The sequence below is a fragment of the Leuciscus leuciscus genome (genome assembly GCF_965113295.1).
Source record: "Leuciscus leuciscus genome assembly, chromosome: 13".
In the NCBI taxonomy this organism is placed as follows: Eukaryota; Metazoa; Chordata; class Actinopteri; order Cypriniformes; family Leuciscidae; genus Leuciscus; species Leuciscus leuciscus.
Window position 1 is genome coordinate 42085589 of NC_138737.1, and position 21551 is coordinate 42107139.

A 21551-nucleotide genomic window follows, 5' to 3' on the forward strand; every position below is an offset into this window, starting at 1 on the left:
AACAAACATGGCAAAGTGTATGAAGATGGTAAGGAAAACAATCACACACTTTCCTCTCAACACTGTGTGCGTTGTGTCCACCTGGTGGTCAAAGAATGAACAGGACCTGCCAAACTGCTGTGAACCTAAAGTCATTTGATCCCTTAAAACTCATCTTTTATCACCAAAATTACGTTTTCAAAAGTTTTTTCCTCCTTCATGCCTTAAAATACGTCAGAAACACCAGCGATTTCAAAGCGTGTGTTTGAGACTGTCTTTGGTTCACTGCAGTTTTAAGGAGAAAATACTCAGCAATGGTGTCGACTTATGAACTTACACATGGTTTGTCTTAAAGTGTATTAAAAACACCACATAGACACATAAACAACATTAAACGCTGGATTTTCAGATTTTTTCAGATTAATTTAATTGAATGATTCAGTGACTCACTTATAAAGTCTTCACTGGTTTCATTACTGGATGAATCAGTGTTTCTGAATGAATCTCTTGAGTGAATGATTCAATGACAAACACATATTTTAACAGTCTCCTGTCGCCACCTACTGGTGTAACGATGTAATCACTACAATCTTTATTTGAAGCCTCAAGTTACTTTTAAAAGCTGATTTGCTGTATTGTGATCTCTACTGTAGACATCAGTGTTTATATCTGAACTATAATCTTTTCTCCCAGCACTTCTGTGATAATCTGAGTGATTGATAGACAGAAATAATGATGCTGTGATGTTGAAAAGACTGTTAGTGAAGCTGTTTCATATCTCTTCATGACATCGGCTCTCTCTGGACCAGAACACACATCTGAGTGTTCCTGTGATCACAGGGTTAATAGACAGAGCAGAGTCACTGTCACTGAGGAGTAAGAGCACTGGTGTTTGAGTCCAGATCGCCGTCTTGTAACGGTTAATCATGCAGCTCTATGACACACGATTACACTGATAACAGTAACATATGGAGTGTGATATTATATGAGCAGAATCATGAATTTTTAAATAGCCTTTAGTTTATTTGCTTTTGTTTGTTGGTGGCAGATTACATTAAGGTCTTCAGTTAAGGCTAGAGCAGCTGTTCCTGAACAATCCGCATGAGCAGACGCTGATAATGTGCTCTCTGTTCTCAGATCAGTTCGGCTGTTTGGTCTGGTCTCATTCAGAGACTCACCTCCTGTATGTTGCTGAGAAGAAACGACCCAAGACAGAATCCTACTTCCAGGTTTACACAGAACACACACACTTCCTAATGATTCTGTGAGTGTGTTCTTCATCTGACCCCGTGTTGAACCGCAGGGTCCTGAGACGGGCTTGCTCACCGATGAAGAGGACACCGCCAAGACGGACAAGAAGGAGGAAACCATCCTGGTAAAAGTTTGCCGTCATGTATTGTTTATTTATATTTGATAGGGAAAAAAAAAAGCCTGCTAATGAACATTAGTATAAAATACAACCGGATTATAGCAACATTACTAATTACATCCACAGTCCCTTGGTAGGAACACACAAGAGCAAACACTCAGCCATACACACAACACTACAAAGAGACAATACCCAAAACACATCATTACAATTTCTAAGTAAAATGTTTACACGACTGATTCGTCATAAGCCACTTTTTCAGATGAACTTTAACAGTGTGAGAAGTAGAACGTTGTCTTATTGACTGGTAAACTATTCCAATATTTGTTCCCTATTACAGATAATACTTTCTGACCAAAAGATGTTCACTTCACAATCTAATCTAATGACAGACCTGGTACCAACACCACAATCTGTCCTCTGTGTTATAAACTCATTTAACGGAGGCCCATGCCAGACCTTATAAATAAAACAGGCATATTTGACATTTTTACCATTTTTAAAAGTCATTTTAAATGTTTAATTTCATTACTGTAAAATAGAGGGTTTTTTAATCAACACTTTTATCACCTTATATACAGTGACTCCAGTAACTTTAGGGTTGTGTCACCTATGAATGACCAACTAATAAAACAATACTGAATATGTGAAAAGAATCATTGAATGTAAATACAGCCTGGCAGCACCGACTGTCAAAAATGGCCTAATATACTTAAAATTCTTTCAATAAAATTGTACAATATTAGACAACTTTTTTTTTGTGACTTTTAAAAGTTAGAGTATTATCCAAAGTAACCCCAAGATACATAAACTCTTTAACAAGTTCTCTTTAACAAGTTTTCAACCTGTCCTGGTAAGCCAATCCTGAATATTGGTCATAGTTTAATATATAAATATAAGTCAAAGTAATCGAAGATTTTTCAATATTCTTAGCATGTATAAAAATTACTACATCATCTGCATACATCTGAACATTTACACCTTTACATACTCCAGGTGGATCATTTATATAAAGTTAAAATAAAATTGGTCCCAAAATAGAGCCTTGTGGAACCCCCTGAGGACAAGCAAGGCAAGAAGATATTGGACCATCAATACACACATACTGATTCCTATTTGAAAGAGATGATTTTATATGAAGTATTGCCTCCTCTGAAAAATTTAGAATTTGTTAGTTTAGATAAAAGCATCTGATGGTCAACAGTGTCAAATGCCTTCATTACATCTTTAAAAAGAACAGCACCAACACACACACTCTTATCTAAAAAGAGTATGTCATCTACCCCTGCTTTAGTTTGGTTAATGGTTTTGATCTGCGTTGTGTTGATGTGTTTGTGTGTGTGTGTGTGTGTGTGTGTGTGTGTGTGTGTGTGTGTGTGTGGCAGGGGCATCAGTTTGAGTATTATGAAGACTGGGGTGAAGCGCTGGTGAATAAAAGCAGCCCAGTGCTCTGTGTGCTGGACATCGAGGGCAGCAACATCACGGTTCTGGAGGGAATACCCTCCGACATCTCTCCAGGACAGGTACAGTACGAGCTCTTGGGCCCTATCTCGCACCCAGCGCAATTGACTTTGTACAGCGACGCATGTGTCATTCCTATTTTGCACCCGACGCACAGCGGACTTTTCCCTCCACAGACGCACGTCGGTAAATTAGGGAATGAACTTGCGCTCCCGGGGGCGGTTCAGTGAAAAGAGGAGGCGTGTTCCGGCGCAAACGTTCCCTGGTGCTATTTTGCAGTTTCAGAAAACAATCCCGCCACTGACCAGGAGAAACCCAGTCTAGAGTCAGTGGCGCGTTCAGATGCTATTTTAAGGGCGCATGCTTGGCCATAATGTAGCGTGTGCACAACACACACACACTTTGCTTCTCTCATTTACACACAGAAGCAGCCGTTGACATTTTTGCAAACAATACATAATTACAAGGAAAAATATTACTACACGAGGGAAATCATTGTTGTGTCCATGAAGATGTGAAAAAAATAGGCATAAATCTAGTTTACACATTTACCCAAATTATCATACGCCTGTTTAACCGAAGCTAATTTGTGTGTGTTTCTCCATCCCCAATGTCACTTCTCTGTGTTTTACGGCCCTGACGAGAACGTCGGTCTCCTCGGCTGTGAACCGCTCCTGGCGCGCGTCTGGCAAATCCGCCGTTATAATAGCAAATCGCCATGGAACAAGCGCGCCTGCTCTTAAAGGGAATGTGAGATGACGCTCTGATTGGTTTATTTCACGTTACGCCCAAACCACACCTATGAGTAATGAAGCTTCTTCAGACCAACACATTTTAGATTTGCGTCGGTGAGTCATTTATCCCGCCGGTATAATAGCAACAGCGAGATCCTCCCACAAAGTTACTTGCGTTTCGTGTTTGATACTTGCGTTTCAGATCGTTAAAATAGGGCCCCTTGTGTTTAACATGCGTTCAGATTGAGATTGTGCATATTTTAATGTATTATATATTGATTTGAATGGCAATAAGCCTAAACATCTGATATTGCTTCTGCTTCAAGGCTGAAAGAGCAAAAAATCATAAAGTCACATTGGCCACATGCAGACTATAAAGTCTCAGGAGTGATTTAAAGGAGTCGTTCACTTCAGAATTAAAATGTCCTGATAATCTACTCTTCCACACGTCCTCCAAGATGTTCATGTCGTAATTTATTCAGTCGAAAAGAAATTGAGGAAAACATTCCAGGATTTTCTCCATATAGTGACTTCACAAATGCTGGTCTTGCACTAGCTGTGATGCGTCACACATTACGTAATCAGGTTGAAAGGTCACGCGTGTTCTGGTTCAGAAATGTAGAGTAGGGCAATTTTCAACATCGTTGTTTTACCTTTTCTTTTTTTGTAAATGGCATTTGACTCAGTCTTTGCATGTTGGCTTTGTAAACACCTCCGCCTATGTCACGCTTGACCTTTCAACCTGATTACGTAATGTGTGATGCATCACAGCTAGTGCAAGACCAGCATTTGTGATATTACTATGGAATTCTTCCTTTGGAAGCTTTATTTTTTAGGAGTGTAGGCTATACATTTGACATTGGGGATATTTTGGGGATATTTAATTTAATTTTATCAATCAATAAATTCCTCTTGAAACAAACTTTGTTGTATTATTTAAATTTAATACTGTGAAGCTGCTTTGATACAATCTGTATTGTGAAAAGCGCTATACAAATAAACTTGACTTGACTTGACTTGATTACATGATCATGTATCATCATATACTGAACAATTTTTGATTCTTCAAAGTGTTAGAAAGATGTGAACCAAAGTGAACCAAAATTTTAGGTTGTCGCCCATTTTGACTAATTTACTTATATTTATCAAATTGTGATGCCCATAGACAACAGCATACGGAGGATGCATTGATCAGTTGCATGAGGTTTCACCCATAGGGGGCACTAGTGCTTCAGCTGACTGAAATACATGATAAATGGTATAACTCTGTAACACAGCTGACTGAGCGAGGTGAGATTCAGCATTTACTAGAACATTAATCAGCAAAGATCACCAAGCCTGTTCTTCTAGTTGTTCTTCTGCTTTAGTTGTGTTGTTCTGAATAACTGGCTCTGGTCCGCAGGCGTTCTGGGCTCCCGGTGACACCGGGCTGGTGTTCGTGGGCTGGTGGCACGAGCCGTTCAGACTGGGGCTCAAATACTGCGCCAACAGAAGGTGATGATGATGAGGAGGAGGAGGAATATCTGTGTTATGAAGAAGATGAACTTTCTAAACCTCTTCATTTTCGTGTTGTTTTCTGTCTGTTCTGCAGGTCGTCTCTGTTTTATGTGGATCTTGCTAGTGGCAAATGTGGTAAAGCTCTCATCTTCAACCATTCTGTACAGACAATATGTAGTGTGTGTGTGCATGTGAGAGTGTGTGTGAGAGTGTGTGTGAGAGTGTGTGTGAGAGTGTGTGTGAGAGTGTGTGTGAGAGTGTGTGTGAGAGTGTGTGTGAGAGTGTGTGTGAGAGTGTGTGTGAGAGTGTGTGTGAGAGTGTGTGTGAGAGTGTGTGTGAGAGTGTGTGTGTGTGTGTGTGTGTGTGTGTGTGTGTGTGTGTGTGTGTGTGTGTGAGAGTGTGAGAGAGTGTGTGTGTCTGAGAGTGTGTGTGTGTGTGTGTGTGTGTGAGAGTGAGTGTGTCTGAGAATATGTGAGAGTGTGTATGTGTGCGTGCGCGTGTGTGTGTGTGCGTGTGTGTGAGTGTATACATTTTTGACAATCATAATCTTGTATCTGTGTCCTCAGACCAGTTGTCCTGTAACTCCAGCTCCGTCTGCTCTCCTCGGCTCAGTCCTGATCACTGTCGCATCGCTTATCTGGAGTCTGGCGTCTTCGGCCCTCACCAGCAGTGCAGCCGACTGTGTGTGGTGTGTGTGTGTGTGTGTGTGTGTGTGTGTGTGTGTCCAATTCTTAAAGTAAATGAAAGCTGACTGCAAAGTGTTAGCACTAACAGTAATTAGTTGTGGTGTGTTTGCAGTATGACTGGTACACCCAGCAGACGAGTGTTGTGGTGTGTGTGTGTGTGTGTGTGTGTGTGTGTGTGTGTGTGTGTGTGTGTGTGTGTGTGTGTGTGTGTGTAAACTAACCCTGATTGTAAAGTGTTGCAGTAATGTGATCAGTTGTGGTGTGTTTGCAGTATGACTGGTACACCCAGCAGACGAGTGTTGTGGTGTGTGTGTGTGTGTGTGTAAACTAACCCTGATTGTAAAGTGTTGCAGTAATGTGATCAGTTGTGGTGTGTTTGCAGTATGACTGGTACACCCAGCAGACGAGTGTTGTGGTCGATGTGCAGACGAGAGCCAGAGAGGGTAAGGGCATGTTTGCATGCAATTTTTTATTTTTTTATTGGTTGGTTGTTAAAGAAATGAAGTAAAAAATTTTATCTCAAAGAGTTCAGAAACGTGTTATTCAGATGAAGTTCCCTTTCAGTCGGTCGTACGTCGGATGTGCCGAATGACTGGGATCACGCTTAGGGAGCTCGTCATCTTCGAGAGTTAACAGAACAAGCCAATGCACAGCACGGGTATAAACACGGAAGCGGGTGCAGGAACCATTTGTTTTTCGCTGAGGATCCGAGCGTTTGACAATGATTGAACCTGGCTGATATGAGGGAGACCGACAAGTCTCGGTTCCTGGACTCCCCCATTTCCCAGGTTGGGCTCTTCGGCGACGCAGTGGAGAACTTCACACCGCCCAGAAGTGAACTCATGGCTCTCTGGAGTCCAGAGGCACTGTGTTCAATAAAAGAGCAAATTCCCCTGTTCCTGGGTCCCAAGAGGGCGAGGTTGGCACTGTGCGACCCTCCTCACACACCCCCCCGCCGACCAGTGGAGACTAGGGGTGCAACGGTTCACAAAATTCACGGTTCGGTTCGATACGGTACACTGGTGTCACGGTTCGGTACGTTTTCAATACAGCGAAAAGAAAGAAGTGCCAGAGAAATTTACTTGATTTAAACAAACAAAAAATTGATCTTGAAACGTTTAGTTTTATAAATGGTGTTAATCTTTGAAGTATGAACAAATAATGTTTTGGTCATCACATTATAAATAACATTTAAATATGATCATATTTGAGTTTTGAAGTGCTGGAAAAAGATGTGTGACGTACTTGAAAGTATTTGACTATTCCTGCCACACTTCCATGGTTACAGTGAGTGTTACTACAGTAAAGCCATGGTGAATGTTGCTGATCTGTGGACTTAAAGCCTATAACTAGTTCATTCATGGCACAATGTTTCTCCTGGTTTCCACGTCAGCGATGTTTGTTCTAGTAGAGATCTACGGCTAATAACAGGGAAATGTGAATGCTTCTCACTAGATCTCGCAGCGATGTTATTACTTCTGTGGTGAATTCAAATGCTTTCTTTACTGGATCTCTTAGCGCTGTGTAGTAACAGTGTCGCTTGATCAAGATCGGCTCGCACTGCACTGACATTGATGGTCCAAACCGATAAACGGTCAGTGAAGCACAAAATAATGAGTAGCGCAGTTTCGTTCTGCTTTCATTACGTTTGCCGCATGATGTTGGGTATTGTTGTGGTGGTCACGCCAGCGTGACTGCTAACAAAGGTCGCACCGGCAGGAAAAATGGTCCAACGAATCGTTCGGTTCGTAATGCGTACCGAACCGTTCAATAAGAAAACGTGTATTGTTACACCCCTAGTGGAGACAGGTAAGTGTTGCCCCGCACACTCAGCTTCGGGCCGCTATGCCGTCCGAGTCGGGTCCCTGTCTTCCACTTCGCTGCCCCGCCGTGGGTACTTCTGTGGTGCCTCTGGTCCCCCTGGCTTGGTTTGTGGAAGCCTGGAAAGTGCTTCCCAGAGTGTCCAGCTGGCTCCTCCGTACCATCAGACTCGGCTATATGATTCAATTCGTCCGGCACCCACCCAAGTTCATGGGTGTTCACTACACTTCGGTGTTGAGCGAAAGGGCCCCTATCATGCGTGCGGAGATCGCAGTCCTACTGGCGCAGGGTATGATAGAGCCGGTCCCTCCAGCCGATATGAAGACCGGCTTCTACAGCCCGTACTTCACTGTACCCAAGAAAGGCAGTCAAAATGCTAACGCAGAAATGCATTTTCGAATACTTGTGTTACTTGGGATCCCAATCATTCGGCACTTCCGACGTACGTCCCGTCGCCAGCATTGCTGGACCACCGCTGACTCCGGGCCTTCCGCTCGGCTCCTCAGTGAAAAACAAATGGTTCTTGCATCCGCTTCCGTATTTATACCCGTGCTGTGGGCGGAGTGCGAGATGCAGATCTCACACGCCAATGTGAGCATTGGCTCGTTCTGTTAACACTCAAAGATGATATGGTCCCTAAGCGGGATCCCAATCATTCGGCACGTCCAGCGTACGTATCCGTAATCCTTCAGGGAACGAGGGTTACATATGTAACCTAGACGATCTCTGGCCTGTTTAATGTCTCTTTTTTTCTGCGTGCGTGTGTGTGTGTCAGATGGTTTTACTGGGATCTACAGTTCGATGCTTTCTCCCCGCTGCTGGTCAGCTGACAGTCAGCGTGTGCTGATCTCCTGCGCTCAGAGAGGCCGTAAGGTACTGTTTCCATGGACACAGATTAACATGGTTAATTATTGCAAATTGAATATGAACTGAGCTGAGCTGGATGATGACATCACTGTTTTCTCCAGAGATGCTTTATAGAGGAATTTAACTCATTTCCTATTTGATTATCTTTACACAGTTACTGAACTGACCTCAGCTGAACATTGACTCTATTGTCTTTTTAGAGTTTGAAGTCTGTTTGCGTCACTGATTCTGTTATTGTCCTGTATATTAATAAAGTTGATTCGACATTGTGTTTGGATATTACAGGATCTGTTGGTTGTTGATACTTCGAGTCGCGAGGTCACGTCTCTCACCTCTCGTATGTAGAGCTACTCTCGTTGTCTCATGTTACGCATGACTTCTTATATGACTCTTCTGTACTGTACTGTACTCTGATCTACTGTACTCTACTCTACTGTACTTCACTCTAAATAATAATAATAATAATAATTCATTACATTTATATAGTGCTTTTCTCTGCACTCAAAGCGCTTGAACTCTACTATACTGTACTCTACTGTACTGAACTGTATGACTCTGATCTCTCTGTACTGTAGAATCTCAGGAAGGAAGCTGGAGTTTACTGAATATTCACAGAGATCTGATGGTGATCAGCTGCTCTTCACCAAACCAGCCTCCAGACCTGGTATTCACACATACATTATCAACATATATATATATATATATATAAGTATGCGTAAGGAAAAGACAATGAAGTACGACTGAATGAATGATGTCCTGGGTCAATGAAGACCCGAGGTATGAGTTTAAAGGGATAGTTCACTTTTAAATGAAAATTCTGTCATCATATACTCACCCTCAAGTTGTTTCAAACCTGTATGAATTTCTTTCTTCTGCTGAACACAAAGGAAGATATTTTGAAGAATGTCAGTAACCAAACAGTTAACTGGTCCCATTGACTTACATAGTGGGGTTTTTTCCTACTATGTAAGTCAATTGGGTAAGACACAGTCAGATGTTGTGTTCTGCAGCGTGTGGGTTTTCTCCCAGCGAAGGGTTCTGAAACTCAGGTGTCGTGGGTTACGCTGGAGGAGACTCAAACTCAGGACCAGATCAGCTGGAACACTGTGAACCTCAGCCCTCCAGCTGAGCAGGACAACACACAATACCGTAAGATTTGTGTGTGTGTGTGTGTGTGTGTGTGTGCCCTCCACCTGAGCAGGACAACACACAATACCGTAAGATCTGTGTGTGTGTGTGTGTGTGTGTGTGTGTGTGTGTGTGTGTGTGTGTGTGTGTGTGTGTGTTCACTAGACCTGTCCCCATCATACAGATAACTGTAATTAACCATTTAATTAGGGACCAAGCACCGAAGGTGTGTAGGCAACTATTATAATCGTTGGCGTTCCTATTATTATTATTATTTTTCCGTTTCTTCCTTGGCACACAGATGGAGGACAGACTGAACTGTCTCTAACTCAATCTCTCTAGCGCCACCAACTGTCCAAAGTTGAAACAAACTAGAAATAAAATTCCAGACGCTCAAGGCGATTCGATTGCACCGTGTGACGTCATTTTCCGACATGAAAATGTTTCCGCCATTTGGAATTAGTCAAACATTTCATGAAAATGTAACTGGATCATCTTCAGACCGACAATCAGTTGATTTGTCAAACAGTTCTCCAATAATGCGCAAACGAATTTGGCGAAGTTCCTGCCAAAATGAACGTGAGGCTATATCTCTGCAATGCTTTAGCATATTCTGACCAAAATTGGTGTGTGTTATGACATGCATGACCTGAGTCTACCTGCACAGTTTCGGTGCAGTGCCCCCTAGTGGTCAGGAGGTATGAAACATTTTTGCTCATAACTTCTGAATGCTTTGACCAAAAATCGGGCAGCGCCACCTTGTGGTCAAAAGTAATAATGAAATTTCGACAGTGCTAGTGTTCACATGTTGCACTGTACAGTATATCTGCATGGAAAAATAATGACTCTCTGTTCTTCTTTAGCTGGTTTGGACTTTGATGCGATTCTGCTGAAGCCAAAGGAAACGACGGAAGGAAGCAAACTACCTCTCATCGTCATGCCACACGGTCTGCTCTCTACTGACATTTATATTCTACAATATAAAAGTGGTGTAAGAAAACGTTAACATCTTGCTGTGCTCTTTTTCTGTGTGTGTGTGTGTGTGTGTGTGTGTGTGTGTGTGTGTGTGTGTGTCAGGCGGCCCTCATTCAGTGCTGGTGACAGAATGGATTTTGTCCACAGCGGTTCTGTGTAAGATGGGCTTCGCTGTCCTGCTGGGTGAGTAGAGCTCATAGTTTATACTCAAGATACCCTCATGTCACGATTCAATACATATCACGATACTGAACTCACCCAAGACACATGATTTCGAAGATTCGAATGACACGAGGGTGAGTAAATGACAGAATTTAAGCCAAACTTCTTGGCTAATATCGTAATGTTAGGGCCGTTTGGGCAGGAATGAGTCGATGTCAATGATTTTGTGTAATTTTTCCGCTGTGTGTGTTTCCTGTTGCAGTGAATTACAGAGGCTCACTCGGGTTTGGTCAGGATAACATCTTCTCCTTGCCTGGAAACATCGGTACGCAGGACGTGAGAGACGTGCAGGTAAACACTAACACCCGCTGATCACATGATCACATCATCAAGCATTACAGCAGTGTTGGGGAAAGTTACTTTTAAAAGTACTGCATTACAATATTGCGTTTCTGAATGTGTTACTTTTTATGGAAAGTAATGCGTTACATTACTTTTGTGTTACTTTTTCTCAGCTGGGAGGGGCTTGCTTGTTTTTTAATTGCAACAAAAAAACATCTATTTTTAGCAAATGTTAAAGCCCTTTCACACCAAAAGTGATATAATAATCCTCAGGCTGAAGGAAATGCATATTTACTCCTGTACAGTAGAGGCGGAGTACGGTAGAGGCAGAGTACGGTAGAGGCAGAGTACGGTAGAGGCAGGGTAGAGGCAGAGTACGGTAGAGGCAGAGTACGGTAGAGGCAGAGTACGGTAGAGGCAGAGTACGGTAGAGGCAGAGTACGGTAGAGGCAGAGTGAGGTAGAGGCAGAGTACGGTAGAGGCAGAGTGAGGTAGCGTACAGTAGAGGTAGCGTACAGTAGAGGTAGCGTAGAGGTAGCGTACGGTAGAGATAGAGTACAGCAGAGTACAGTAGAGATAGAGGACGGCAGAGTACGGTAGAGGCAGAGTACGGTAGAGGCAGAGTACGGTAGAGGCAGAGTACGGTAGAGGCAGAGTGAGGTAGCGTACAGTAGAGGTAGCGTAGAGGTAGCGTACGGTAGGGGTTTCACAACTACTGATTTTTGCTAGTCGACTAGTTTTGCATAACAGTCGACGACTAGTCGACTAGTCGTTAAATTATTTATTCATTAAATTGACGCATTAACGCATTGAGCATTGTTAAGGAAGACAGAGGAAGGAGTTCTGGTGAATTATTGGAAATGTATGTTTGAAATTCAGAAATAACATAATAAATAAATTCATCAGTTATTCTTGTGTTAATACAAAAACAGCAGCATTCATTTAAAACATTCTTGTAATTAAAACATTCTTGTTATGAACTGCCACACCACGCGCATCAGCGAACGTTGCAGATAAACATTGCCACATGGCTAGCCTCAGGCTCAGACAATAACATTGTCAACATCACGACATATTTTTTGCATATAGTTTTAACTGTGCATTTTTCATTGCATCTTTAAGCAAATATCATTTAAGCATATAGGCCGATACAAGTTTGATGTAGGTTATACTGAACCACTATATTTTTGTATCACCTGCGACAACACTGGCTGCGTGGCGTGAGCGTCTCAGCTTAACGGGTTGGAGTTTGCACACTGCCTGCGATCGCTGCGTGAGACACGCGATTCAGGCGCGGCTCGAACCGCTAGAGTGCAGAACAGTGGAGTTTGAATGGACTGAAGTGCATGCCTGAGCTTGTGTTTTCGGTTAAGCTGCGTTGCTTTGACATTGTGGAAAATAGAATAATAGAAACAAAATGTATTAGTCTTTTTACCCGTTATTATCAATCTAAATTAATCTCGTTTTTAATTTAACTTAATTTCGTTTTTCTTTATTTAAATTTCGTTTTTTCTTTATTTAAATTTCGTTTTTCTTTTTAAAATTTCGTTTCTTCTTTATTTAAATTTCGTTTTTTCTTAATTTAAATTTCATTTGTTTTATTTAGCCTAAATTTCGTTTTTTCTTTATTTAAATTTCGTTTTTTCTTTATTTAAATTTCGTTTTTCTTTTTAAAATTTCGTTTTTTCTTTATTTAAATTTCGTTTTTTCTTAATTTAAATTTCATTTGTTTTATTTAGCCTAAATTTCGTTTTTTCTTTATTTAAATTTCGTTTTTCTTTTTTTTAAATCTACCCTTTAGCCTACTGTGTCAGTAATTTGTTAGTCAGAAAAATATTAGACAACCTTAAAAGTATCGCTTAAGTTAACAGACCTGTGTGTGTGCGTTTTATATCACCAGTGCAGTGTCCGTTATCATAGCCCTGCCCGTGTGAGGTGCGCCATTTCCCACTCGCGCTGTTCTGTAGTTTACTAAATGTTTATTAATTCTGAATGTGTCCCGTTTTGCGTGTCCATCTATATTGCACCAAATGCGACACTGCACTCCATGACCTTGACCGTTTTGGACGCATAGGTACCTCAGCGCCTGACGCCATTTTGTTTTCCGACTAGTCGATTAGGGCCGACAGCGCCGACTAGTGGTTGTGACAGTCGACTAGTCGGCTAGTCGACTAGTTGATGAAACCCCTAGCGTACGGTAGAGATAGAGTACAGCAGAGTACAGTAGAGATAGAGGACGGCAGAGTACGGTAGAGGCAGAGTACGGTAGAGGCAGAGTACGGTAGAGGCAGAGTACGGTAGAGGCAGAGTACGGTAGAGGCAGAGTACGGTAGAGGCAGAGTACGGTAGAGGCAGAGTACGGTAGAGGCAGAGTGAGGTAGCGTACAGTAGAGGTAGCGTACAGTAGAGGTAGCGTAGAGGTAGCGTACGGTAGAGATAGAGTACAGCAGAGTACAGAAGAGATAGAGTACGGCAGAGTGAGGTAGCGTACAGTAGAGGTAGCGTACAGTAGAGGTAGCGTAGAGGTAGCGTACGGTAGAGATAGAGTACAGCAGAGTACAGTAGAGATAGAGGACGGCAGAGTACGGTAGAGGCAGAGTACGGTAGAGGCAGAGTACGGTAGAGGCAGAGTACGGTAGAGGCAGAGTACGGTAGAGGCAGAGTGAGGTAGCGTACAGTAGAGGTAGCGTACAGTAGAGGTAGCGTAGAGGTAGCGTACGGTAGAGATAGAGTACAGCAGAGTACAGTAGAGATAGAGGACGGCAGAGTACGGTAGAGGCAGAGTACGGTAGAGGCAGAGTACGGTAGAGGCAGAGTACGGTAGAGGCAGAGTACGGTAGAGGCAGAGTACGGTAGAGGCAGAGTACGGTAGAGGCAGAGTACGGTAGAGGCAGAGTACGGTAGAGGCAGAGTACGGTAGAGGCAGAGTACGGTAGAGGCAGAGTACGGTAGAGGCAGAGTACGGTAGAGGCAGAGTACGGTAGAGGCAGAGGCAGAGTACAGTAGAGGCAGAGTACAGTAGAGGCAGAGTACAGTAGAGGCAGAGTACAGTAGAGTACAGAGTACAGTAATGTACAGTAGAGGGCGCCGCTCAAACAAACCTTTCAGCTGCTGTTCTGGATTAAAGAACAATAGGAGACAGGAGAAGGAAGTTCAACACTCTTATTTCTAAATCTAATCTAAAGTCATTTTTGCTTATTAGTATGGTTGAATTAGATCATTGAAGGGCAGCAGTAAAGACATTGGTTAATGAAGTGAGATTAAACACAAACTATAATTGTGTAATTTAATATAGTTCATTCTAAAAGTCTTGCGTAAAATTCTGAGATTGCATTTTACGGTTTTATTCATTTTGAGGAATACTGAATGCTTTCGTGCAAGTGAGACGAGTACATGCATGTTCACATTTAGTCCAGAACTACAATAACCATCATGTTTACACAGCACACACACACACACACACAACGCCTCTGCACTTCGATTCGTCTCAACATGTGGACAGGAGAGCTGTCAGTCAATAAATGGGAAAACAAAGTAACTTCCGTTGCTTATTTGAAAAAGTAACTCAGATATTTTGTTGTAAATTGAAAAAGTATTGCGTTACATTACTAGTTACTTGAAAAGTAATCCGATTACATAACTCAAGTTACTTGTATTGAGTTACACGTTAAATTAGTATTTATTTTGGTATTTGGTTATACTAAATAAATTAGTGTTTATTTTCCATATTTTCAGAAGGCCCTGCTGGAATAACTTGCGGCATATGTGTTGTGACTATACTTCAGTATGTATGTGTACAATAAAGTGTTTGTTTAACTCTGGTCAGTTTGCAGTAGACAGTGTTCTGAAGCTCGGAGACTTCGACGAGCAGAAGATCGCTGTGATTGGAGGATCTCACGGTGGATTCCTGGCTTGTCATCTGATTGGACAGTATCCTGAGTTTTACAAGGCGTGTGTGGCTCGAAACCCCGTCACGAATCTGGCCTCCATGATCGGCAGCACAGACATTCCCGACTGGTAATGTGACATGAACCATCATCATACTAAATTGCATTAGGGGGATTTCAGATCAGATTTAACCAATTTATTGTTTCACTCTCATTTCTGTTTGAGTGGTGAAATTACACACCAGTTTAAAGGTTTTTTGCAATCCTTTCCATACTCTGTGATGTGAAATATTAAAGTGCCCCTATTATACTTTTTAGGATATGACCTTTCATGCAGTGTGTAGTAGAGCTGTTCGTGAATGTTAAAGGTCTGCAAAGATCAAAGTGTAGATAAATAAAGTTTTTGTCTCCTAAAAGAAAGAAGTGATTCTGAACTGAAACGAGTCGTCAGTAATTCAGTCTCTCTTCCTGCTGATCCTGCGTAGGGTTGTTACTAGCAGAATGCACGCATTCCTTCACGGTGTTGTTCGCTTTAGTCCGTTGCTTCAATTTATCCATTTTGTTCGCGAGGGATCTGGGAAGCGGTGGTGAGCTTGGCTAGCACGTCAACCCTGCAGCCTCGCTTCTGCCTCCTTTCTCTACGCCTGCGCCTCCTCACTGCTGGGACGGTAATCCAAGGAGAGCTGGGGCTCCTCGCTAACTCCACCGGGATCTCGTGTGTGTGGAGAAACTGAAGAAACTTACATCGTAACAGTCCGATCTTAAAGGATTAGTTCACTTTCAAAAAAAATTTTGCTGATAATTTACTCACCCTGATGTCATCCAAGATATCCATGTCTTTCTTTCTTCAGTCGAAAAGAAATGAAGGTTTTTGAGGAAAACATTCTAGGATTTTTCTACACAGAATGGACTTCAATGGCAACCAACTATCCCAATGTTCAAATAAGGTTCAAATGTCCGTCTCAATGCAGCTTCACAGTCTCGACACGATCCCAGTCGAGAAATAAGAGTCTTATCTCGCGAAACCATCGGTCATTTTCAAAAAAAAAATATATATATATATATATATATTAGAGGTGGGCATAGATTAATTTTTTTAATCTAGATTAATCTAGATTAATTTTGAAATTAATCTAGATTAATCTAGATTAAAATGGCTCATTTGAATTCTGCCGAAGGCATTCAGAATATGTGTGCTACCCAAATAATGACTATAAAAGTAAGTCTTTGAGAACGGGTTTCTCAAGCCGGTGGCGCATTAGACCAGGGGCTCATCTCCTGTTTCCAAAATGCATCATAAACTGCTTGAGAAAGCTGTTCTACTCATAGACTGTAAAAGGTTACTACTGTACTGTTACCGTCCATAGGCAACATTAGGTAGGCCAATGTTATTATCAACTACTATAGGCTATCAATTAGGGATGGGCGATATGGCCTAAAATCTATATTGTGATATACATTGCAGCCTCTTGCGATAACGATTTACAGTATATTATAATAAAACCATTTCAGAACAGATTACACAGACCCATGCTAAACAACTGCTAAATGTTTTTTTTTTTAAAGGGTGTATGTAGTTTTGAGAACACATATTGTGCAAAACTGTAAGTACACAACATCATTTTGCAGATAAATAAAATTTAAGTACACTAGCTGCAGAGACTTAAGTAGGTCTAATGTTTATTATGGCTTGGAGCTTATGAAACCCCAAATTTAAAATTAAAATATTGTCTAACTGATGTCTTTTCAGGTAAAAAGAAACACAACAACGATTCTTAAAATCGAGATGATGTGCTACACCACTAAGCAAGGCTGGATTAGTACCCCCAGGGGCCCCTGGGCACTGAAGCTCATGGGCCCCCTCCCCTACCTGACAACCACACCCTCCAAAGGAACACACACCAGGTGTGGGATTTAACATGCCAATCACTATTGATCAAAAGCTGAATGACTAGTTCACAAGACAATGATACGAAATACATTTTTCTGAAAAGTATGGCTGCACGATTTGGGGAAAATGTCATATTGTGATTATTGAGGTCAATATTGCGATATGCGATTGCGATATAGTAAACAAATGGTTTCATGAGTTAACTTGCTTATTTCTCAAGTAAAATGCACACACAGATTAGTGATAATGCTGAAATTTGTAGCCCATTTCTCAACTCAAACTAGAAACAACAACTAAATGCACTGTGTTTTCAAATTAAAATAAATTCAATATTGTTATTTGTCTCAATAATACAAGAGTTAAAAATAAATGTCATATTTACCTGTGCCTGTCAAACAGGTAGACCTAGGACATATACCGAAATTGTCAAACTGCACTGCATAAATTATAAATTAAATATAGACTAATCCTTATTATAGCCAAAAAAAAAAAAAAAAACTTTAGTCAACAGCAGTGAGTCATTTTCTCTGTTCTTTTTGTTCTTTGATTAACTTTACTGACAGAAAGCTTTATTGGCTGCTGTCTCTTTAAGACCAGCTGACGGAGACGCGGCTCTCGCACGCGCCTCATTCTTTCACAACTCTTGACGTTCATCATAAGACAGCTCTTATGTTATGAAGATACTCGACAAAACGGACATTTTGGCATAATTGTGTGTGTTATTGTAAGTTCAAGCACGAAAGATAACTGTATTCTGGCGTGCTGTCTGTGCGCACGATACTGGCGCGCGCGCGTCTTTGGTATTCAGTGATATCATGTTTCGTTTTGAATTTGAGGTGGTTGAACGGATTAGTCGTGTGTTAACTTACCGAACTGTTACCCCACACACTCTGTATATAGTTTGCTGCTGCTCGTCTGACGGTTTAAACCCGAACCAAGTCCAAATAATGGATGTTGCACCGATCTTTTTCACCAGCTTTCACTTTCAGCCGTGTTTACTTAAGATGACGACGAATATGCGTTGCAGCCGGGTTTACCTCGCGGCCGCGGGTAGATTGCGTCATCATAGCTTGTGTAGTATAGAGCCATCTCCCAACCCAACTTGGAGAATAGATTAACGGCGATATTTTTTTTATCGCGCGATAAGAGTCTCGCGTTAACGCAGCACGTTAACGCCGATAACGGCCCACCACTAATATATATATATACTTTTTAACCACAAATGCTCGTCGTGTACCATCTCTGAGATGCGGCACGTATTACGTCATCACGTTGGAAAGGTCACGCGTCACGTCATCCATCTAAGTTATTTGTCTCTGTACTCCGGTTCAAAATTTCATCTCATTTTCTCCTCCAACTTCAAAATCATCCGACATCTTTGTTTTAATTTATTATTATTATATTTTCTTTTTTTTCGTGACCTTTCCAGCGTGATGATGCAATACGTGTCGCATCTCAGAGATGGTACACGACGAGCATTTGTGGTTAAAAAGTATATATATATATATATATATTTTTTTTTTAAATGACCGATGGTTTCGCGAGATAAGACTCTTATTTCTCGACTGGGATCGTGTCGAGACTGTGAAGCTGCATTGAGACGGACATTTGAACCTTCTGTGAACACTGGTATAGTTGGTTGCCATTGAAGTCCATTCTGTGTAGAAAAATCCTGGAATGTTTTCCTCAAAAACCTTCATTTCTTTTCGACTGAAGAAGGAAAGACATGGATATCTTGGATGACATCGGGGGGAGTAAATTATCAGCAAAACATTTTTTGAAAGTGAACTACTCCTTTAAGGAGATCATGCCGGCTGTAGGTGTTATTCGCCCAACAGAACGTACACAAATCAAGAAACGTCACGTACAAAAACAGCCGTACATGACACCGACCGGGAGACACTGAGCCGCTGCGACTGTGTGCGCCGCCATTTATAATAATGGCACTTTAATGCAACACAATTATTATTGTTTTATTTAAAGGAGAATAGATGATAGGGAGTAGGTGCCTGATACAGTGTAATGCACAAAAGTAGGCTTTCCGTTTCGTTTCTTTTGCTTTGCAGTGACATAAGACTAATGTGTGGTGATGTCGCCCTGATGGCGGACTGTTCTGTGTGTGTCTGTGTTCAGGTGTATGGTGGAAGCTGGATATGAATATAACACAGACGTTCATATTGAACCTGCTACTCTGGAGCAAATGTTGAACAAGTCCCCTATAAAACACGTGAGCAAGGTGAGCGGATGCACATGAACCTAACTGGGAAACACTTCAGAATAATAGTCCGTCATTAATAAGTAACTATGCAGGACCAATGAGTAGTTCTACATTAACACTTCAGCTACTACTATCAACTAATGTAGAAACCAGCTTAACTAATCAGTGAGTAATATCACATCTAGGACTAAGATAGTTCCTTATTAGGTAATCAATAATTACTGAATGAGATTTGCATCATTAAGAACTAATAGGTGATTGAGACAAATTATAAAGAATTACTAATTAATTACTAATCACAACATTAACATGTCTGAGACGTTAGCAATAGTCTTTTTTTACTCTGAACGTGGTCATAAAACGCATCACTAATTCCTCAAGTGTCCTAGTCACTCTTCAGGCACTACTAGTGATCCGGACCTTATTTTAAAGTGAACATCTTTTGCAATAATGGTCCTGATCACATAGTGACTAGGCAACACTTGAGTAATTAGTGATGCGTTTTATGACTATATTCAGAGTAAAAATTTTGACTGATTATGTCTCAGACACACGATAATGTTCTTTATAATTTGTCAGTTGGTTAATAGTTATTAATGAGGCTAATCTCATGAAGTAATTATTGATTACCTAACTAACTACCTAAGGAACTATCTCCTAAATTTGATATTACTCACTGATTAGTTAAGCTTTCTGATTAGCTGAAGTGTTAATGTTGATCTACTCATTAGTCCTGCATAGTTACTCATTAAAGGGATGGTTCGGAGTAAAGTCAACCTAGGGTCCTTTGCATCATGACCTCGAGCCAAACACCCCCCAGAAGCCTTTATTCCCCTTGGTTGAACATTATTAAAGTTAGAGGTTATCTAGAGAGATCAGCCGGATGGTTTAGTGCAGCGCTAATGGATCCAAGGCTGTATCTGGTAAATTACTCCACTAATAATGCCCAGAATGGTACCAAACTTCTACAGTAGCACAAATAGGTTCTGTACTCATAAAACGAGGCATTGGAAAGTTTGTAAGTACATCAGGAGTTTATTTAAATAACACTTGCCTGACGGCTAATGCTACCGCTAACCCGGACGTCGACGTCACTTCAGGGGTTTGGGAAAAGCCTGTAAAAGTCCTGTAGAAAGCGATGGATAAGGATGAAGTGTAACGACGAATTATAATTTATTCCGAAGTGTCGACAACTTAGTGTTAACTAATAATTGTTATAAACTGAAACTACCAACAAAATATTAGTGCATTCCTGGAACTGGGCGTCGTTACACTACATCCTTATCCATCGCTTTCTGCAGGACTTTTACAGGCTTTTCCCAAACCCCTGAAGAGACGTCGACGTCCGGGTTAGCGGTAGCATTAGCCGTCAGGCAAGTGTTATTTAAATAAACTCCTGATGTACTTACAAACTTTCCAATGCCTCGTTTTATGAGTACAGAACCTATTTGTGCTACTGTAGAAGTGTGGTGTCATTCTGGGCATTATTAGTGGAGTAATTTACCAGATACAGCCTTGGATCCATTAGCGCCTGCACTAAACCATCCGGCTGATCTCTCTAGATAAGCTCTAACTTTAATAATGTTCGATCGGGGAATAAAGGCTTCTGGGGGGTGTTTGGCTCGAGGTCATGATGCAAAGGACCCTAGGCTGATTTTACTCCGAACCATCCCTTTAATGACAGTCCATTATCCTGAAGTGTTATTCTTCACTTCACAGTTTGTAATGTTTGTTCCTCAGGTAAAGACCCCAGTGCTCCTGATGCTGGGTGAGGAGGACAAGCGTGTTCCCAGTAAGCAGGGCATAGAGTACTACCGAGCGCTGAAGGCGTCACAGGTGCCGGTGAGGTGAGTTACAGCGGCAGTGGAGCATCGGCTCATATATTGTTAAAGCGCTGTATGAATGAAGGAGACTTGACCTGACATTGGTGTGTCCACAGATTGCTGTGGTACCCGGGCAATAATCACGCTTTGTCCAAAGTCGACGCAGAATCGGATGGGTTCATAAACGCCGCTCTCTGGGTTATCCAACACCTTTCTCTGTGATGTCACTTCCTCCACATGAACCATAATCAGCTCTACATCTCTGTCATTGATAACAGCTGCATTGCCAAATTGAGGCTTTTTTCCTTGAATTGATTCAGAACTCAATCAAAATCTCTGAATACTGAAGCACTTGACGAGGTTCACAGGCATATTGTGTGAGATTTGAAGAAGTGGAAATGATACGGTGACATAAGTACGTTTTAAATAATTCAGTCTAATTTACACTAAATAACATTTGAAAAATACTACAGATCTTACTTGCTTTCGGAAATGGTTTTAGTTGTCAGTTATTGGCTGATTATATTTGTGCCAAGCTGCTCATTGTTCATTGGTTCACTTTTTTTGTAATATGGTTTCTGTCTGGGAGATGTACTAAACTACTGGCTGCATTCTTTTCAATAAAATGTACTGAATACATTTCTGTAAGGCTGATTTTAAACTTTTACGCACTCTAAACCTCACATATAACCACAGGGAGCTGGTCTCTCT

The 21551-nt window shown here is 41.4% G+C and overlaps 1 protein-coding gene and 1 long non-coding RNA gene across 2 annotated transcripts in view; one reads left to right on the top strand and one right to left on the bottom strand.

Annotated features, from left to right (window-relative positions):
• Positions 1-21479, top strand: part of LOC309511984 (acylamino-acid-releasing enzyme-like) — a 26620-nt gene extending 5141 nt beyond the window's left edge. Inside the window, exons 5-23 of the mRNA XM_082187384.1 lie at positions 1-28; positions 1117-1208; positions 1283-1354; positions 2734-2871; positions 4946-5037; positions 5135-5175; positions 5607-5728; positions 6109-6169; positions 8323-8420; positions 8700-8751; positions 8990-9078; positions 9425-9563; positions 10406-10489; positions 10620-10700; positions 10942-11030; positions 14848-15038; positions 18933-19035; positions 20758-20864; positions 20957-21479. The exon at positions 1-28 is cut by the window's left edge and continues 48 nt beyond it. Of these exons, the coding sequence (XP_082043510.1) occupies positions 1-28; positions 1117-1208; positions 1283-1354; positions 2734-2871; positions 4946-5037; positions 5135-5175; positions 5607-5728; positions 6109-6169; positions 8323-8420; positions 8700-8751; positions 8990-9078; positions 9425-9563; positions 10406-10489; positions 10620-10700; positions 10942-11030; positions 14848-15038; positions 18933-19035; positions 20758-20864; positions 20957-21062 (1785 nt within the window). The 3' untranslated portion in view covers positions 21063-21479. The remainder of the gene's footprint in view (positions 29-1116; positions 1209-1282; positions 1355-2733; positions 2872-4945; positions 5038-5134; positions 5176-5606; positions 5729-6108; positions 6170-8322; positions 8421-8699; positions 8752-8989; positions 9079-9424; positions 9564-10405; positions 10490-10619; positions 10701-10941; positions 11031-14847; positions 15039-18932; positions 19036-20757; positions 20865-20956) is intronic.
• LOC309512032 overlaps positions 18202-21551 on the bottom strand; it is a 76857-nt gene continuing 73507 nt past the window's right edge. Inside the window, exon 2 of the long non-coding RNA XR_014210858.1 lies at positions 18202-18587. This is a non-coding gene — a long non-coding RNA (uncharacterized lncRNA). The remainder of the gene's footprint in view (positions 18588-21551) is intronic.